Here is a 17905-nt window from a genome sequence, read left to right as displayed (position 1 = left end):
TTGAAATTGTGAGTGCTACTGAAATAGAGATTTCTGACTAAAGATTTGTATTTGAATTGAAATCGTATCAACTCTAAAGAATGATATGATCAGTAAGTCAACTCATCAACATAATTTAAGCTTCAACTTGAAAAAATTATGAGATTCAGCTAGATTTTTTAAGTCATGTAGTTTAATCAAATTTAAGTTGAAATGACTTGAAATGCAGCAACAAGATTTTTTTTTTTACATGGCAATACATAAACAGAGCAACACCAAATAACAAAACAAAATACAAAGCAGGCAATAATCAATATATACAACCCCATTACCAGAGAAGTTGGGACATTTTGTAAATGCAGTTAAATTAATTATCTGTGATTTGTTAATTCTCTTGAACCTGCATTTAACTGACTAAAAAGATCAATTTGATTGGATATTGTAAATATAACCAAATTTGATTTGAGATTTAACTGCGCTTACACTGTAAACCCTAACGCTCAAAATACCTAATTGGTTTGAGTAGGGAAAACTTAAATTAAACTAATTAGTTCAGTCAAATTAACTTTTATGAGTATTTAGCACTTTCTTTTTCTTTCAAGGTCACAGAATGGATATATTTTAAGTAAACTGAACTGTTTCATTGTTTTGAGTTTTTATGAAATTATTTCTTTTAATTTAGACGAACTTAAGTTTAACTGAAACGGCTGGGATGTATATTTCCCAGCATGCTTTGCTGATGGCACTCGAAAGGGAGAGTAAATGCTAAAATTAAGTGTAATACAATGTTTTGTTTGTGCAAGATTAATGTTAAGCGGGTGATTTAGTAATGATTAATGTTTCGTTATGCTAATTTAGAAGAATTTCTGTTAATGTTGGTTTTAGGATAGTTACCATCATGGTGACAAGTGGTGCATGAGCTTGATTTGAGAGCAAATAAAACCTTTATATTGCTGCAAGTGTTACTGTATAGCATACTATTGTTAAGATGTTAACAAAATAGTATGTTAGCAAACTAGCTTGTTAAAGCTAGCTAAGTTTATACTAATAAAAGTGTTCACATTGAGATTACATGAAATTTTAAGTTAAATGTATGAATTAGTGTACTCAAACATTTCAAGTTAAGAACAATTCAAATGTACAAATACAAAATAAATATATATAATAAAATTATTCGGGTTTACAGTGTAACTGTTAGTGCAATTGTACTTTTTTATTTGTAAAAAAGCATAAATGTAATGCACTACAACTTTACAGGACACACGTGTAATTAAAATTTTCACATTCATGTTCAAACCATCCATTTTAATGGTTTAATCAAAAACATATCTAATTAATTGAATTCATAAAAACAACTTAATAGGGCCCTATGAAATTTTTATTATTTTTTAAAAATAAAATCTGTTTTGTGTATTTAAATTTTTCCGGTTATCAAATGAAGGCATAAAACGTTAATTTATTTTTATACAAATGAAAATTAAACAATCCCTTTAATTGTTTGGCCTTTGTACACAACAGTTAAACTACTGTTAAAATTATAACATGGAACAAATTTTGCTTTAATAATAATTGTATTGTAGTATTACATTAAGATGTACACTATACTATACAAGAGTAATATATTTCTATCGCAGTTTCTTTAAGTCAAACCAAACTTTTATTTTGGAAACCCGTCAAAAACAAAACAAACCCCTTCTTCTGTTTTTTTTTAAAAATTAATGCCAAAAGAAAGAAAATGTGACAAATACATAACAACAGTAACAATAAAACCCAGGACATGTGTAATGAAAACAGTACAAATAAAATAACATAAAGCCAGAAAAAAAACAAATAGATAAATAAAATTATACAAGGTTAAACATTGAAAGTTATCTTTGACTTTTCAAAGATTTTCTGTTTTTATGCCCATCAAAGACAAAACATATGAATTACTGTATAGTCTACCAGAAAAATTGACAGTAGTGGGATCTTACCCAAGAATTTGCATTTGTGAATAAAAAATTTGCCAAGTATCATGAACAGATTAACAATGTACTGGAAATACAAATTTGAATTGAGGTAAAGAAAAAACAATATTAAAGGTGTTAACTTAACTTAACCGCCGGCGGGCCCATTTGCCATTGCATGTTTAAAACAATAATATCTTAGTAAAAACCTAAAGTAATATTGCCAAACTATATATCATTTGAAAGCTTAAAATCTCTAGTTTTCATATTTGGTGGCTGTTATCTAAAATATATTACAGAGGAGCAGAAATTTATCAATTTGCAACAAGAATATTTCATATTCATTAGGAGTATTTAGGCCTTTATTTTGAAATAACAATAAACATGAAAAATCATGAAAGATTGGTAGAAACCTCAGTTTGTTTTCATGCCATGAGTTCAAAAGATAACACCAATTCCATTTTATGAGAAAAAAATGTCTGAAAATGTTTTAAATATAAAGAAAAATTTATGGATTCTCGATTTGTAATGCGGCTGCGAGCTATAACGCTATAACGTAGTCTTTATGCATTTATTAGAGGTTTAATTCAAATCAAATACTGCCAAACCACCCATACTACTTCTGAATAGGATGTCTACTTCATAAATTGTATGAAAATTATGGAAATACATGGTTCAGATCACTCAAAACATATGAAAATGGAGGCGCCCTTATATGGGCAGTAATGGAGTCTGGTGTTCACCTAGTGAAAAAGTTGGGTACTGCGCCCGAATAAAATCTTACTGAAAGCTCATTTTTTGAGATATCAACCTAAAATTTGGAATACAACTTGTTCAGATATTTGACTTTAATTTTCTTGCAGTTTTAGAGTAAAATATATTTTGTAATATATATATTTTATATAAAATATTAATCATTATATTTTTACATTACACAATTTCATAAACTCAAACCTATATAACTTTTTTTCTGTTTCATTTTTTACAATTTCTAGACTTCTACAATAATCTGAAAAATGTCTTCTTTAAAACAAGACCAGCCATAGGTCTATATTCCAAAGCATTCCTGAATTACAACCATTTAAGTTTGGATAGTGATTTTTATGTCTATGCAAAAAAAAGGGGGGTGCCAGTTAACAGGCATATTCTGACATCTGTTTTTTTGCTGAGAGAGATGGGTACATAACTCATTCCAAAAAGCTTTAACACAAACACATTCACAAAAAGATGTACAATTGTCTCTTCTACATCACAGAAAGTGCATTTATTTTCAATGTTTTGGATATACTTATTGAGTGCACTTGAACAAGGGTAGCATCTATGCAATATTTTTTAATGTAATTAATTTTATTTTGTTTGTTAAAAGATATTTGTGTGGAAGAGACCAGACAAGAGTCCAATTAACATTGGATAACGTCATCATCCATTTGAAAGATGATGCTGGAACAGATTTTCTGTTAAAATTGAATTTGTCATCAATAATCAAAACTGAACATTTTTAAATAGAAGTGTTATACAATAGAACTATAGGTTTGCTCTCCTTTCAAGAGAGTTTTTATAACACTAGGAATGACGTTGAATACAATATTATATTCATTTAATGAAGCTCCAAAATCAAAAATTTTTTGGGAGAATTCTGAAGCGGATAATTGTCATCCATCAGCTGATTAACAATATAGGTGTTATTTAAATACCATCTCTCAAAAAATATTGATTTATTTCTGTAAATAATATTCTGATTGTTCCAAATAAAACAACGGTGAGGTGAAAAATTACACTCACCGGCCACTTTATTAGGTACCCCATGCTAGTAACGGGTTGGACCCCCTTTTGCCTTCAGAACTGCCTCAATTCTTCGTGGCATAGATTCAACAAGGTGCTGGAAGCATTCCTCAGGGAGTTTGGTCCATATTGACATGATGGCATCACACAGTTGCCGCAGATTTGTCGGCTGCACATCCATGATGCGAATCTCCCGTTCCACCACATCCCAAAGATGCTCTATTGGGTTGAGATCTGGTGACTGTGGAGGCCATTTTAGTACAGTGAACTCATTGTCATGTTCAAGAAACCAATTTGAAATGATTAGAGCTTTGTGACATGGTGGAAGTAGCCATCAGAGGATGGGTACATGGTGGCCATAAAGGGATGGACATGGTCAGAAACAATGCTCAGGTAGGCCGTGGCATTTAAACGATGCCCAATTGGCACTAAGGGGCCTAAAGTGTGCCAGGAAAACATCCCCCACACCATTACACCACCACCACCAGCCTGCACAGTGGTAACAAGGCATGATGGTTCCATGTTCTCATTCTGTTTACGCCAAATTCTGACTCTAACATCTGAATGTCTCAACAGAAATCGAGACTCATCAGACCAGGCAACATTTTTCCAGTCTTCAACTGTTCAATTTTGGTGAGCTCTTGCAAATTGTAGCCTCTTTTTCCTATTTGTAGTGGAGATGAGTGGTACCCGGTGGAGTCTTCTGCTGTTGTAGCCCATCCGCCTCAAGGTTGTGCGTGTTGTGGCTTCACAAATGCTTTGCTGCATACCTCGGTTGTAACGAGTGGTTATTTCAGTCACTGTTGCCCTTCTATCAGCTCGAACCAGTCTGGCCATTCTCCTCTGACCTCTGGCATCAACAAGGCATTTCCGCCCACAGAACTGCCGCTCACTGGATGTTTTTTCTTTTTCGGACCATTCTCTGTAAAGCCTAGAGATGGTTGTGCGTGAAAATCCCAGTAGATTAGCAGTTTCTAAAATACTCAGACCAGCCCTTCTGGCACCAACAATCATGCCACGTTCAAAGTCACTCAAATCAACTTTCTTCCCCATACTGATGCTCGGTTTGAACTGCAGGAGATTGTCTTGACCATGTCTACATGCCTAAATGCACTGAGTTGCCGCCATGTGATTGGCTGCTTAGAAATTAAGTGTTAACGAGCAGTTGGACAGGTGTACCTAATAAAGTGGCCGGTGAGTGTATGTTTGTAAACCAGTAACCACGATAATAAAAACCTGTTGGGGACATTTTGCTAATTTAATGGGTAGTTTTCCAAGTGAGAAGGGGCACTGTAACAAATTCAATATCTCCAATTTTCTTAAAAACAAAATTAGGAAATATGTTCCATATAAAGTCAACACAAAGTTAAAGTTAACACATCGTGTTAACCAATTTACTTTTAGCACATGGTTAAATAGGGTAAAGTCAACAACTCCAAGACCTCCATCACTAAACCTTGTTTCTTAGAACCTCCTTTTTAATTTTGTGTGATTTATTTTCCCATATGAAATTATATAATAATTTATCAAATCAGGAACATATTGACTTGGGACAATCCATTACAGAAAAGTAAACTAGTGTTTTCCTTGACGCCTCGCCACAGCCAATCACCAGCACTTGATTCGTGCACATCATACTTGATGCATGCTTACTGTTTCACTGACGTTGACAAGATTAACCCCTCAGGTATCCAAATTTGGTACCGAACGACAAGACAGTTTTTGATACTCGAATCGTAACTCGATGGTATCGAGGCAATTCGGTCGGTGCCTAAAAAGTATGGAAGTCGATACCCAGCAACCCTAATACAGATTGGTCATATATGAGGCGCTATATAGATAAAGATGACTTGTCTTAACTCGACTTTTAAAACAAAGCAAATGAAGCTGTGATGACTTGTTTCCAGTCTTCAGTCTCTCATGTTCTTGCTCAGACGTGGACAGGCTCTGATCTCTCTGGTGTGGCGGCTTGAGTTCCTGTCAGGTTGGGGTTGGACTTCAGGCTTCGGGTCGAGTCTCCAGCTCAAGCCCTCCACCGAGGACAGCAAGTGTGTTCTTTCCTATCCAATACACAGATTATATGAACAAGTCAACTCATGAATGATATTTTAAGAGCTGTTTTACAACAGAATTGAATTCTGTTTGCACTGATTCTGTGTTTTCCTGTCTACCGTGAAGCCGCTTTGAAACAATCTGTATTGTACAAAGCGCTATATAAATGAAGGTGACTTGACCATAACAAGAACACAAATTTGAAAATCTCACTACAAACAATCCAGAGTTGAAGACAAATGATAATAATCCTGCTCTGTCTGTTACACTTCCTCACACCTGAAATCACTGATCGAGTGAATCTCCTGAACTTCTCCTGAACTTCTCCAATAGATCGTTTCTAATCCATTGATGTTGGGACATCTGCTCTAACGTGGGCCGTTTCGTTGGATCCCTGGCTAGACACTGGCTAATCAGATCACTGCAGTGCATTCTGTACAAATGTTAACAAGGAGAGAGCTGGTTAGTCATGGGACTTAGAATCTATGAAAACAGCATCTAAAACATGACTAATATAACGTAAAATGTTCCTTATCTTTACTTTAAAATTGAAGTATGTTGTTCCTGCGACACTAGTCGCAGAATTACAAAATAAAGCATATTTTTTTTTAAAACTCGCAGAGGCCCAACTTAAACATGGCAAACCCAGCTCTTACTGGTTCTTGTGAAGGCATGTTTCAGGTCCAACATATTAGAAATACTTTCAGCTGTGTTGCATTTGTCTTTCTGAAAATGTGTCTTTCTGAACGGGTGTATGATGATGCTGTGTGGTATTCAAGCATGCTTTGTAGCGCATAGCATCACAACGCTCTGTTCACTTTGACGTGTTCATGACCTGTTTAATCTTTGAAGGTATAAATGCAGCGAATTTCGCCTTTCACTTCTGTAACTAAAGCTGGATTTCTTTTCCCAAACTCTCGCTCAACGTTGAGCTATATAAAAAAAATCGTACATACTTCACCGTTAACTGTGTCTCTGTGTGTGTGTGTGTGTGTGTGTTTATCAGTGTTTTCAATACTATTCACTCACCTCTGGATAAGTTGGAATTCTGAAATGTAACTTTGGCTTCTATGATTTCCGTTCTACTGCGAAAAGGACGAGATGCGTTCACCATCTCATACAACATCACTCCTAGAGCCCAGACATTTGCTGGGACGGCGTGGAATCTGGGTTCTGTGAAGACTTCAGGTGGGCAGTGATCCTGTCTTCCTGTAAGCAAGACATTTGCACATTGTTGAGCTTTTTTTCTTAAAGCGTCACTACATTCAGGTTTCCACACTCCCAAAATGCTCACCAAGGTATACAGTGGGGGAAATAAGTATTTGACCCCTTGCTGATTTTGCAGGTTTGCCCACTTACAAAGAATGCAACGATCTATAATTTTAATCATATGTACATTCTAACAGTGAAAGACAGAATCCCAAAGAAAATTCCAGAAAATCACATCATATGAATTTATTTAAATTGATAACCATCTGATGAGGAAAAACAAGTATTTGACCCCCTGGACAAACAGTATGTTAATATTTTGTAGAAAAGCCCTTATTGGCCAGCACAGATGTCAAACGCTTTTTATAGTTGGTGACAAGGTTTGTGCACATTTCGGCAGGGATGTTGGCCCACTCCTCCCTGCAGACAGCCTCCAAATCTTTCAGGTTCCGAGGTTGTCGCCTGGCAACTCGAATGTTAAGCTCCCTCCAAAGATTTTCAATTGGATTCAGGTCTGGAGACTGGCTAGGCCACTCCAGAACGTTGATGTGCTTCTTCTTCAGCCACTCTTTTGTTGCTTTGGCGGTGTGCTTAGGGTCGTTGTCGTGCTGAAACACCCATCCTCGACCCATCTTCAGCTCTCTCACTGAGGGAAGGAGATGTTGGTCCAGAATTCCACGATACATGGCCCCGTCCATCCTCCCCTCAATACGATGGAGTTGTCCCGTCTCCTTGGCTGAAAATCACCCCCAAAGCATGATGTTGCCACCACCATGCTTGACGGTGGGGATGGTGTTCTTTGGGTTGTACTCGGTGTTCTTTGCCCTCCAAACACGACGAGTTGAGTTGAGGCCAAAAAGTTCTATTTTGGTCTCATCTGACCACATCACCTTCTTCCAGGCCTCTTCTGAGTCGTCCAGGTGGTGAATGGCGAACTTCATGCGGGCCTGTACATGTTTCTTCTTGAGCAGGGGGACCTTGCGTGCGCTGCAGGATTTCAATCCATGACGGCGTAGTGTGTTACCAACCGTTTCTTTTGTAACTGTGGTCCCAGCTGCCTTCAGTTGATTCATCAGTTCCCCCCTTGTGGTTTTGGGATGATTCCTCACCATTCGCATGATAAGGGACACCCCACGAGGCGAGATCTTGTCTGGAGGCCCAGACCGAGGGAGGTTGGCGGTGGTGTGGTGCTTCTTCCATTTCCTGATAACTGCACCGACAGTTGATCTTTTCTCTCCAAAGTTGCTTTCCGATTCTCTTGTAGCCCATCCCAGCCTTATGCAGATCAACAATCTTGTCCCTGATATCCGTAGAAAGCTCTTTGGTCTTGCCCATGGTGGTGATGTTGGATGCTGGTTGTTTGGGTGTTGACAGGTGTCTTTTATACAGGTAACGAGGTGAGGCAGGTGTATTTGATGTAGATAATTGGTTGGGATTGGGGCTGTGTCTTAAAGAAAGACTAACTGGCTTGTAGGAGCCAGAATACTTGCTGTTTGGTAGGGGGTCATATACTTGTTTTTCCTCATCAGATGGTTATCAATTTTTATAAATTCATATGATGTGATTTTCTGGAATTTTCTTTGGGATTCTGTCTTTCACTGTTAGAATGTACATATGATTAAAATTATAGATCGTTGCATTCTTTGTAAGTGGGCAAACCTGCAAAATCAGCAAGGGGTCAAATACTTATTTTCCCCACTGTATGTCACTCTCGTAGCCCTCACTACTGAATAGCTGACCGCAGCCAAAGTCTATCAGCTTGAGGTCTAACGAGTTTCTCTTCAGCAGGAAATTCTGCGCATGAATGTCATTGTGAAAAACGCCATGCTCGATGCAGTGTTGAACTGCCAGCACAGCCTGTTGCGTGAACACCCGTGCTACTGTTTCACACACTTCAGGATTACGGCGAGTGATGAAGTCCAGCAAGCTCTCGCAGGGTTCGGGGAACTCCATAATGAGAGAGAATTTGCGAGGGTGTTCAAACCACTCGTATAGTTGTATGACGTAGGGGCTTATGGGTTCTCGCCTCATCATTAGCAGCAGCGCCACTTCTGTAATGAGAGGTTCGGGATGTCCAGGCTAGAGAAAAGCAGTAGACAGGAGGTTAGCTGGGTGAAAATCTGACGGAAACATCTCACTTTTCTTTGATCTTTTTAGATACGTTCAAAGAGCTCAAAGTTTTTTCTGTTGTGCCTCGGCTTATTTGTCAATCACATTTACACCTAATGCTTCCTATGGGTGCATTAACTACAGCAATCTGCACTTAAACAACTAAATACATATTCAGGTTTTGGCCGACTTACAATATCAAGATAAAGAAAATTGTCAAGCTTGCGCATCCGCTTGATGGCAACCTGCAAAAAACAAACAAAAAAACAGTTTCAGTAACAGTATTCAAGCACCTGACCTTGCACTAAGTATTAAACCATCTGTACATTGTTTAGAATATGTTTTGATGCGCGCAAAAGCAAAATGTTTGTACAATTCGGGAAGATTTACCATTTTGCCATCAAATTTGCGTGTTCCCCTGTACACACTGCCAAACGCTCCGGATCCAATCATCTCTCCCGCTTTATAGAGAGACTCGAATGACTCTGAGAAACAAAAATAAAAATATGAGAAATATATGAGAGATTGTTTTATTTCAAAAATATCAGTCCCGGTTGTGTCGAGAAAATAATAATAATAATATGGTGAAAATAATATGAATGTTCTCTGAAAACAAGTCTTAAGATATTTTTAGTAGAACACAAGACGACAATACTGTTTAAAATAATGTCGGAGAAATAAGGACTGGCGATTTACCATTATTTGGCTCGACGCCGGAGAGATCTGGTGCAGGTGATGATGATGATGATGATGGATCAGGATCAGGATCAGGTGATGATGGATCAGGATCAGGTGATGATGATGGATCAGGCTCTGGCTCCAGATCTGCTGGAGGGACAAAAGGCTCCACAACATCCACAGCACAACTGTGGCAACAGCAGCAGAAAGAACCCTTCATAGCTTCCCATAGCCAGTCGAGGAAACGACCAATTCTTTTCCTCTTCCTTGTAGGTTTTTCTGAAATGAAGAGAAACATCTCTGATTTTAAATGAATGATATCATGACATAACTTACATTTTACTGTTAAATTCTTATCTATAATGTTACAAATCCATAGTAATGGAAAAATTTCCAAGCTACCCTTCTGCTAAATGCCTGCATAAATGTCCCAAAATCGTATTTCACAACTATCATTCATTTTTATTTATCACATAAGCGACTCAGTAATCCTCGGCACGACGGCTATTTTGACAATTTTGTGAGTATTTGCCAATTCAAGTGCAATAAGTCAGAAATATAATTCTATTTGGGATGGAATGCTGTCTGAGAATCGGCTTTCTGTGCGCGTGTGTTTCTGGTGTGTGTCAGACAGCGCAAGTACCATCGAGGTCACGGCTTATTGAGAGCGTTTTGCTAATGTTTCCATAAAGTTAAGCAATCGTCATTTCTAAATGTTCCCTGAACGTTCACAACGTCCAGTTTTTTCAATGTTTCAAAAATGTTTTTTCTTGGTAAAAGGAAGATTCTATTTTTATCATTTTGGGAACGTTACTTTTGAAGGTTCTCTTAATGCTCTGAAAATGTGCCAATTAAAATATTTCTAAAAATAAACTAAAAAAAAATCACCGGACATTAACATGCTAAAAACTTGAAGCATGAAATAGCAAATTCTCTATCTGTACACTTCACACTGCCCAGCCTTATTTCAGTCTGACCTGTTGAGCTCTTGTTCACAGGAGAAGCCTCCATGGCACCCTGAGCAGTTCGGCCACGTGAAGTCTCTGTTGGCTCTACAGGAACTTGACCCGGCAGCGGATGGCACCGCCACCCTTCCAAGCTGTCGGACCTGGACAAACCGCAGCTGCTGCCACTGTCCTGTTCGCTTCGGCTCTCCGAACTGTCACCACTCCACCTCCATTCCACGCTGTACGAGCCTCTGCTGCTCAGCCTCAACAACTCTCTGCATAACCTCCTCTCCACATTGTCCTCAGAGAGGGACAAAGATGATGACGAGTCTGGAAAATTTCAGACATCAAAAACTGTTTTTTTTTGTAATAATATTTATATGTAAGAATTGGTCAAAGCCTATTCTGACCTCTGCGAGAGTGTTTAGATGAAGTGGACGGACGTCCGTCATCTGGGCTCTTCTGGCTGCCGCTCTGCCACTCCTTCCTCATGTGAGCCGGACCTGTGGACACAGAAACAGACAACTCAGAAGACAAAGATTGTGTTAAATATCCATGAAGATAAAGGTGATGATGAGTCTGTGGAAAATTTCAGACATCAAAAACTGTTTTTTTTTTAATAATATTTATATGTAAGAATTGGTCAAAGCCTATTCTGACCTCTGCAAGAGTGTTTAGATGAAGTGGACGGACGTCCATCATCTGGGCTCTTCTGGCTGCTGCTCTGCCACTCCTTCCTCCTGTGAGCCGGACCTGTGGACACAGAAACAGAAAACTCAGAAGACGAAGACTGTGTTAAACATCCATGAAGCTCCTGGATCTGTGTCTGGGTCGGGTCTGGCAGCGGATCACGGTCATCAGAACCGGGTCTTCAAACTTCCTGACCAGCCGATCCTCTCCTGGATCTGGAGCGGCCTGAGGCAGGAATATTTCACATAGTTAACCAATACTCAATGTCAGTGGTCAATTACAAATTGTTACTATACATAACATAATTTCATATGAAAGGAATCAAATACATGTGATCACTTAGCTGTGGAAATTGGGGGATCAAATTTACCTTGCACAAGTTTCTAAACATTCATTTATTCAATCATTGTACAACAATATAATACCATTTACAAATAAAAAACTAAAGCACTCACCTCCTCTTCCCCCCATGTGAGCCATTGGCATCGTCCAATCTGCAATAAAAACAATACAAAAAACAATACCAAAAAGAACAAAACACAACACTCCTCAGAAATACTAAAAAAATAAGTAAAACAATAAAATAAAAATAAAATAAAACGCCAAACTCCTTCTAACGTAGGAAAAGAACAATTAAATATTATTCTCCACAAAAACAATATGAACTCTTTAAAACATAAAAATATGTAAAGGATATGTGCTCCGATCTTCTTGTAGAATAAAAGTCTCTTCTCAGCTTCAGCTTCTCAAGTTTTGCATAGAAAATACTTTGCAAAAAGTCTCTGAATTGTTCGCCTCGTCTCTCAACCAACTCAGAAAGCGATCTTCAAATGTAACGTTATACACATGCAGCCAGTCAGAATTCACAAACACGCGTCGCTATAGCAACTAAAACTCAAATCATTCATAACCACGCACGTACACCCGAAACGCACATCGAATCTCAAAACATTTATTGAAAAGTAGCTAACTTAAATTTAAACAGTTATTATTATTATATTATTATTATTATAATCCGTGAAATTATTCTTGCCCAAAATCTTCATTAGCTATTCATTCATAATTGAGCAAATTAGCGCCGACTTTGCAAGGCATCCCATGGTCATCGCTTCAAATGCTTGCAAAAAGGCACAAGCGAGGATAAATCGGACATAGTCTTATTATAAAGTCTAGAAGAATTAAATTTCCGCATATAACATAGAGCCAATCAGCTTGCAGTATCACTAATGCGTCATCAAAATGAAAAGAAAAATCTAAATTAATAAAGCCCATTTATGATTTTACCAATCATGGAGTGGAGGATGACGTTCATCATTTATTTTACAATGGTCATTAGCACTATCTTTCTCAAACAATGTTTAACAGATTATTTAAGTTATTAACAGTTTATCTGCGCTGTCATGTGCCGATTCAGACTGAAATATTACGGCGGAGATATTAGGCAAGGCAAGGCAAGGCAAGGCAAGGCAAGTTTATTTATATAGCACATTTCATACACAATGGCAATTCAAAGTGCTTTACATAGAAGAAATTAAAATAATCAAAACAAATAAGAATAATTAAAACAGTTTAGAATAAAAAATCAAATAAAGTAGTACTGGTCCACCCCTATCTGAGATGGAAGAGATTGAGCCGGTTTACGGTGCCACTGGACCTCTAGCCCAGGGACGTACTCTGCTGGGGTGGTGCTACACCAGTAATGCCCAGCGGGGCCCCCACAGATCACGCTTCGTGTGCGCTGTCTGCTGCCGTTACGACGCTCTCAGCGACTTCTTATACAGCAGTATAACTTACTCCTTCACTCGCCTCATCGGAGTGAAGACTCTCCCGCTCTCCTTCAAAATCTCTTCCAGAGATTATAAAAATAAGTAAATAAATAAATTAGAAATTAGAAAACAAACAAAGACAAAACCAGTACAGTAAAAACAGTCGGACGGACAGTGGCACAGTGCTCATTCAGTAAACGCATAGCTAAACAGATGTGTTTTGAGTCAGATGTGTTTATTACCATAGATTAAGAATAATCTATGGTAATAAATCAAAATCATACATCGAAATAAAATGAACTTTATATGAATAAAATTAAATTCTAAACTTTCCGTCATTGACTTCACTTTTCCGATGGAGGGCAAAAACAGCGGTAATTCCCCCCGATATTTTAATTACATGAATTCCTAAATTTCTTTTAAATCAAAATCAAAGAAATACATCTGAATTAAATAAAATTAAAATATATATTTTTAATTGAAGTGGTGTTAATTGCAATGAACTGCGAATTCATTAAATTATTGTACCCAATTAGATAGCTATGATGAATAAGGCTTTGAAAATTAATAATTCCACGAATTATAAAAACGTGAAAGTATCTAAAAAAAATCCATTAAAAGTACAGTAAAAAAAATCTGGTTGCAACATTTTATGTTTTATAGATATACAGTAAGAAACCGTATTACCAAATATAATGTTAATTTACCAACCTATAAAAGTGCAAGGCTATTATCGGTTACTAACCATCAAACATTGATAGAAATCAATGTTTTTTTTGTGTTTTTTTGCTGCTGATTGTACAGCACTTTGGTCTGCAGGTGCAGTTGTAAAGTGCTTTATAAATAAATTTAACTAACTAACTAACTAAACACAAAGGTGATGAAAGTTATGGGATGAATCAATCATCACAAGCATCTTTTCCACAAGTTGAGAAAGTTAATGATTTTAAAAGAAAGTACACAGTGTGACACATTGTCATGATTCTGCCATCTAGTCCTTGTCGTTCTTTAATTCTTGAGGCAGGATCATGACAGACCCATGTTTTGTGTGCAAGCACATAGCCTTTTGTTTGGGCCATGTGCTTGTGTTGTCTCGTTCTCTTGCCCCGCCCCCTTGTTATCCTCGTTTTGTCATTATTGCTTTACCTGTGTCACCTGTTGTTTTATCATTAGTCTCTCTATTTAATCCCCTTGTGTTTGCTATCTTGTGCCGGTGTTCTGACGATTTGTGCTGCCTTGTCGAAAAATGCTACCGTAGCGCGAATCGATCACAGAATGTCGATTAATATTAAATGAAATACAATTATAACACAATTCTAAGTTATGAGTAGCTACTGTATACTGTAGACTACTGTTTTTATTTTTAAAACGGTGTGAAAAGTAAAAATTATCTTCAAATATTCATCTTTGACTTGTTAAAGCACACCTTTCCTTAGTAACTGAAACTTTCAGTTATTCTTGTTCAGCTGACTGACCGTACAAATATTCATATGGTAGTTGGCATTTTTAAAAGGGAAATTACTTTATAACACATGAAAATGTACCTTTTGTTAAAAAAAAACTGAGTCTGCACATGCGCATAACCAGTAAGTAGCAAATCTCGATGGGTAGCATGAATCGTCAGAACACCGGTTCATTGTGATTCTCAGTGTGTAGACCTTCCCGTGAGTACCTTGTGAAGAACTCTGTCTTGTAAAATCCTGATCTTGTTGCTGTTAGTTGTCTAGTTATCTGTCAAGTCTTAGTCTAGTCTAGTCTAGTGTTGTTAGTTTTTGTTTTTGCCCACCAGCCTTGTTTTGCCCCATCGTGGGTTTTGTTTTCCCTGTTTTGTCTGAATAAAACGAATCGGTTACCTAACGTAACCTCGGTTCTCTCTAGAAGAGGGAACGAGTATTGCGTAAGCTAGCTTACGCTGCGGGAAAGATTCATCTTTGCTGAGAGTTTGAAGCCAAAAAATTATTTCATAATTTGTATCCATTGACAACGCAGTTCCTCTGCGGCAGACCTAGAGCAGGCTAGCTAGCAGCTCATTGGTTCGCTCAGACAGAACTGCTTAAGCCTATGGGAGAGCGGGGCTGAACCCGCTGCCAATGAGAAGCGCCCGCGCGCTCATTGCATCATGGCCCGCCAGAATGGGCGTGGCTATGGTGTATATAACAGTCTCTCCCAGGCTTATATGTTGATTTATTTCAGCGTGAAGCGAAACGCTAGTAGCGCAAGCACGGCCGGGAACGCAATACTCGTTCCCTCTTCTAGAGAGAACCGAGGTTACGTTAGGTAACCGATTCGTTCTCTTACGAGAGGTTCTCTCGTATTGCGTAAGCTAGCTTACGCTGCGGGAACACCTGGTCAACGCCGTGCGCGCTATGAATCCACTCATGAATCCCAGGGTGATACCGGGGGATTTTTAACGTGGAGTGAATGTAATATGAGGCCGGCAGAGCGGGCACATGAAGTGTATACATAAGCATCTAAGGAGAGCACAAGGGGCGAACCGGTTGTGTGAGGGACTCCCAGTAATGCAGCTTCTTAGGGAGCTGATCGTTAGACAGCTAGTAATTTTGCCTGCAAGGCGGGAACTTCCAAGTTGTAAAATCTGACAAAAGTGGACGGGGAGGCCCATCCCGCGGCCACACAAATGTCATGAATGGAAATTCCACAGGACCATGCCCACGATGAGGCCATGCCTCTAGTGGAGTGCGCCCTGATGCCCAGAGGGCAGGGCAGGCATTTAGATGCGTAAGCAGAGGCGATAGCGTCCACTATCCATCTAGACAGTGTCTGTTTAGAGGCGGCCAGACCTTTGGTGCGCCCCCCAAACGACACGAAAAGCTGCTCAGCGCGTCTGAACGCGGCAGCGCGCGTAGTGTACAATCTCAGAGCCCGCACCGGGCAGAGGAGATTGGTGTCGCGCTCACTATCGGATGAAGGCAGAGCCGATAGGGAAATAATCTGAGCCCTGAACGGGGTACCAATCGCCTTCGGGACATAGCCATGCCTAGGTTTGAGAATGACAACAGAATCATTCGGTCCAAACTCAAGACACGCGGCGCTGGATGAGAGCGCGTGAAGATCCCCCACGCGTTTTACTGAGGACAGAGCCGTCAGAAAAACGGTTTTGAGCGAGAGGTATTTTAGGTCCACAGACTCGAGCGGTTCGAACGGGGGTGCTTTCATAGCTTCGAGAACTATAGAAAGATCCCAGATAGGAACCGAAGGGGGGCGCGGAGGGTTCATCCTCTTAGCTCCCCTGAGGAAGCGGATGACTAACTCGTCTTTGCCCAGGGACTGAGCGCGTCGGGGTTCAGAGAACGCCGCGACTGCTGCCACGTAAACCTTGAGAGTGGAGGGGGACCTGCCCTTGTCCAGCATCTCTTGAAGGAAAACAAGCAAAGACGGCACCTCGCATGACCGTGGGTCCAGATGTTTGTCGGTGCACCATTTTGAGAACACAGACCATTTAGACGCATAGAGCCTTCTCGTGGAAGGTGCTCTAGCCTGTATGATAGTGTTTCTTACTCCCTCTGGCAAATCGACGAATAGTCGTTGATCACCCATGCATGTAGCGCCCAGCGCCGTGGATGGGGGTGCCAGATCGTGCCGCGAGCTTGAGAGAGGAGATCTGCTCTGACTGGGATGGGCCACGGGGCTGTCTGAGACAGCTGAGTGAGCTCCGGAACCCAATTCTGACTCTCCCAACGCGGGGCTATGAGGAGCACCGAGTGGCGTGTGTCCCTGATCCTCTGAATTACCTGCGGTAGCAGAGCGATCGGAAGGAATGCATAGAGCGGACGGCGAGGACATTCCTGGGCTAGCGCGTCCTCGCTCCTTGAAAAAAATATTGGGCAGTGAGCGTTCTCTTCTGACGCGAAAAAGGGCCACTTCTGCTCTGCCGAATAGCCGCCACAGTATTTGGACCGTTTGTGTGTTCAGGGACCATTCTCCTGTGGAGATGAGGTTCCTGGACAGTATGTCTGGACCGTCGTTCAGATGGCCCGGCACATGCGTCGCTCTGAGCGAGAGCAGGCGGCTCTGAGACCAAACTAGAATGCGGTGTGTCAGTAGGAAGAGATTCCTGGATCTGACACCGCCCTGACGGTTGAGATAGGAGACCACAGCCATGTTGTCCGAACGGATCAGGACGTGGTGTCCCCGAATGAGCGGGAGGAAGCGCGAGAGCGCGTTCTCGACCGCAAGCATTTCCAGACAGTTTATGTGTAAGGGGCTTTCCTGTGTCGACCAATGGCCGAAGGCCGGTGAGCCCTCGCAGACTGCACCCCAACCCGTGTTGGATGCATCTGTCGAGATGACTTTTCGGCGGGAAAAGGTCCCCATCGTGACGCCCTGCCGAAACCATTCTGCTACTGTCCATGGCTGCAGCGCCGTGAGACATGTCTGCGTAACCCTGATCAGCCTGGCGGCCCGTGTTCCACGCGCGGTGGGGTACACGGCTGTTTAACCAAAGCTGAAGCGGGCGCATGTGCAGAAGGCCCAGCTGAAGCACAGCGGAGGCTGAGGCCATGTAACCCAGCATCCTCTGAAAAGTTTTCAGAGGTGTGCGGGTGCCCATCTGAAACGAGGCGGCTAGTCGCTGAACACTGCGCGCGCGCTGTGTGGACAGGCGAGCCGTCATCGTGACCGAGTTCAAATCTATTCCTAGAAAGGAAATCGATTGACTGGGTTGAAGGGAGCTCTTTGTCCAGTTGACAGAGAGGCCCAGCGTTTTCAGATGGTCGAGGAGAACTGC

General features: G+C 40.3%; 1 protein-coding gene across 1 annotated transcript; it reads right to left on the bottom strand.

Annotated features, from left to right (window-relative positions):
* Nucleotides 1-5609: 5609 nt before the first annotated feature.
* On the bottom strand, nt 5610-14963 carry LOC130095570 (uncharacterized). Its single transcript, XM_056262327.1, has 12 exons — nt 14959-14963; nt 11848-11886; nt 11363-11571; nt 10733-11032; nt 9774-10034; nt 9468-9562; nt 9272-9322; nt 8668-9047; nt 7741-8243; nt 7316-7614; nt 6789-7113; nt 5610-5767 (listed from the first exon to the last, which is right to left on the bottom strand). Exons 1-12 carry the CDS (start codon nt 14961-14963, stop codon nt 5706-5708), a joined length of 2529 nt encoding a protein of 842 aa, XP_056118302.1. The 3' UTR covers nt 5610-5705.
* Between the last annotated feature and the right edge of the window lie 2942 nt (nt 14964-17905).

Source organism: Rhinichthys klamathensis, unplaced genomic scaffold (assembly GCF_029890125.1).
Source record: "Rhinichthys klamathensis goyatoka isolate OS25496 unplaced genomic scaffold, OSU_Roscu_1.1 h1tg000191l_1, whole genome shotgun sequence".
In the NCBI taxonomy this organism is placed as follows: domain Eukaryota; kingdom Metazoa; phylum Chordata; class Actinopteri; order Cypriniformes; family Leuciscidae; genus Rhinichthys; species Rhinichthys klamathensis.
Note: the sequence above shows the minus strand (reverse complement) of the source record. Positions and strands in the feature narration are given on the sequence as shown.

What these genes read in the sequence shown, in the direction of transcription:
- LOC130095570 (XM_056262327.1), bottom strand. An exon ending in TGTGAACAAGAGCTCAACAG is followed by an intron (nt 10,035 to 10,732) that starts GTCAGACTGAAA and finishes TCTTCATTTCAG; the next exon opens with AAAAACCTACAAGGAAGAGG. An exon ending in GAATTCCAACTTATCCAGAG is followed by an intron (nt 5,768 to 6,788) that starts GTGAGTGAATAG and finishes TGTATTGGATAG; the next exon opens with GAAAGAACACACTTGCTGTC.